The 2520-nt window shown below is 47.5% G+C and overlaps 1 protein-coding gene across 1 annotated transcript; it reads right to left on the bottom strand.

The window, feature by feature from the left end:
• Positions 1 to 2520, bottom strand: LOC142640032 (uncharacterized). The gene is made up of 4 exons (XM_075814143.1): positions 2074 to 2520; positions 1464 to 1728; positions 1124 to 1274; positions 1 to 448 (listed from the first exon to the last, which is right to left on the bottom strand). The coding sequence occupies exons 1-4, from the start codon at positions 2518 to 2520 to the stop codon at positions 1 to 3; spliced, it is 1311 nt and encodes a 436-aa protein (XP_075670258.1).

Here is a 2520-nt window from a genome sequence, read left to right on the forward strand (position 1 = left end):
CTACTGGTAGTACTTCTTCAGGTGCTCTGTGTTCCACGGATGGCTCAATTTCCTTCCGTCTAACGTCTCCAAGTAGTACGTTCTTTTCCTATGCCATGAAATAATTCTGTACGGCCCTTCCCAGTTAGGACCCAGTTTTCCTTGGGAGGCATCGTTTGTAGCACCGAGTACTTTTCGCAATACCAGATCTCCCACCTGGAAATCCTTGTGCTTGACCTTGGAGTTGTAATGTTTTGCCATCATGTCTTGGTATCGCGCCAGTCTTTGTGCAACTACTGCCCTGATCTCGTCTACAAGGTCAAGTTCTAAATGCGATGCTTCATTATTCTTGCTCTCCTCGTAGCTCTCCACACGGTAGGTTACTAATCCCACCTCTGCCGGTATGAGGGCCTCGGTACCATACACCAATCGAAACGGCGTCTCTCCTGTTGGTGTTCTCGCCGTTGTCCTGTACGCCCATAAAACACTTGGTAGTTCATCCGGCCATATGCCCTTTGCCCCCTCGAGCCGGGTCTTGATAATCTTCAACAAAGACCGGTTCGTAACTTCAACTTGTCCGTTGGCCTGTGGGTGGGTGGGCGACGAGTAGTGATTTTTGATTCCCAACTGAGAACAGAAGTCCCTGAACGTGTTGTTGTCGAATTGCTTCCCGTTGTCTGATACGAGCACCCTTGGAATTCCATATCTGCAAATAATACTTTTCCATACGAAGTTACGGATGTTTTTCTCCGTGATAGTAGCTAGAGCTTCTACTTCCACTCATTTAGTGAAGTAATCAATACCAACCACCAAGAACTTCAGCTGCCTTACCGCTGTAAGGAATGGACCCATGATGTCCAACCCCCATTGTGCGAACGGCCATGGAGCCGTCATAGGGGTGAGTTCTTCCGTTGGCTGCCTAATGAGATTGCCAAACCGTTGACACTTGTCGCAAGCTCTAACGTACGTATTGGCATCCTTTTGCATTATTGGCCAGTAGTATCCTATTCGGAGTAGCTTGTGCACTAGAGACCTTGATCCTGAATGGTTCCCACAAATTCCCTCATGGATTTCCCTCATCACGTAGTCTGCTTCTTCACGGTCGAGACATCTTAGATATGGTCGGGAGAATCCTCTTTTGTACAGGACGTTTTTAACCAGGACAAATTGGGCAGCTTTAACCTTCAACTTCCTTGCGTCGTCTTTGTTATCTGGCAGCTTGCCGTCTTTGAGGTATGCCAAAATCGGAATCTTCCAACCATTCTCAGTGCTTACCTCCTGCATTCTAATATCATCTAATAGTGATGAAAATTGGACAAAGGACAATACCTGTTCCGGCGTGATCATTGGCTCGGCCGAAGCAGCCTTTGCGAGTCGATCCGCTTCTTGGTTCTCCTCTCTTGGGATTTAAACAATCGTAAATTAGAGGTCATTCGTTCGACTCTTCATTTCCCCGAGGTACCTTCTCATCCTCTCATTCTTACAATCATAACTCCCATTAACTTGACTAGCAACAACTTTAGAATCGGAGTAGACAACCGCCTTCCTAGCCCCTGCTGCTATCGCAAGCTCCAGTCCCGCAACTAGGGCCTCGTACTCCGCTTCGTTGTTAGTAGTGGCAAAATCCAAACGGATCATGCATTCAATTTTGTCTCCTTCCGAGGTGTAGAGTACAACCCCGACACCCCCAGTGTTCTTATTGGAGGATTCGTCTATGTGAACTTTCCATGTGGGCATCTCATCTGCCCCCTGCTCCTCAGCGGTTGTGAATTCCGCAATGAAGTCTGCCAGTATTTATCCTTTCACAGCCGTTTGCGGCTGGTATTGTATATCGTACTCACTTAGCTCGATTGCCCACAGAGCCATCCGTCCAGCAGTTTTAGGATTGCTCATTGCCTTCCGTAAGGGCTGATCCGTCAGGACATTTATGGTATGTGCTTGAAAATAGGGCTTGAGCTTTCGAGCTGCAGTCACAAGGGCGAATGCAAGTTTTTCCATCCTCGGGTATCTTTCTTCTGCTCCTCTTAGTGCCCGGCTTATAAAGTACATGGGCTTTTGTATCTTTCCTTCTTCTCTGATGAGAGCAGCACTGACCGCTGCTGATGAGACGACAAGGTATAGGAACAATTCCTCTCCCGGCGCAGATGGGCTAAGCAGTGGCGGAGCGGAGAGATATGCCTTCAATTCTTCAAATACCCTTTGGCACTCATCCATCCATTCGAAAGACCTTCTTAGTGTTCGTAAGAAAGGAAGACATCTGCCCGTTGCTCTAGATACGAACCTGTTTAAGGCTGCTATCTTCCTTGTCAAGCTTTGTACTTCCTTTACCGTTCTTGGAGGAGATAGTTCCATAATCGCCTTTACTTTCTCCGGGTGGACTTCAATGCCCCTCTGGGATACCATGAATCCCAAGAATTTCCCAGCGGTGACTCCAAACACGCATTTGTTTGGATTCAACTTCATTTTGTACATCCGAAGAGTATCGAAAGTCTCTTGGAGGTCCCTCAGATGTTCAGACACCTTTGCGCTCTTTACCAGCAT

Source organism: Castanea sativa, chromosome 6 (assembly GCF_040712315.1).
Source record: "Castanea sativa cultivar Marrone di Chiusa Pesio chromosome 6, ASM4071231v1".
In the NCBI taxonomy this organism is placed as follows: Eukaryota; Viridiplantae; Streptophyta; class Magnoliopsida; order Fagales; family Fagaceae; genus Castanea; species Castanea sativa.

Excerpts from the sequence above, each read along its gene's own strand:
- LOC142640032 (XM_075814143.1), bottom strand. The coding sequence starts at position 2,520 with ATGCTGGTAAAGAGCGCAAAGGTGTCTGAACATCTGAGGGACCTCCAA. Across the intron at positions 1,275-1,463 it reads AGTTAATGGGAGTTATGATT|ATGATATTAGAATGCAGGAG; the intron begins GTAAGAATGAGA and ends CATCACTATTAG. Across the intron at positions 449-1,123 it reads GTCCTGGTTAAAAACGTCCT|GACAACGGCGAGAACACCAA; the intron begins GTACAAAAGAGG and ends ATGGGCGTACAG.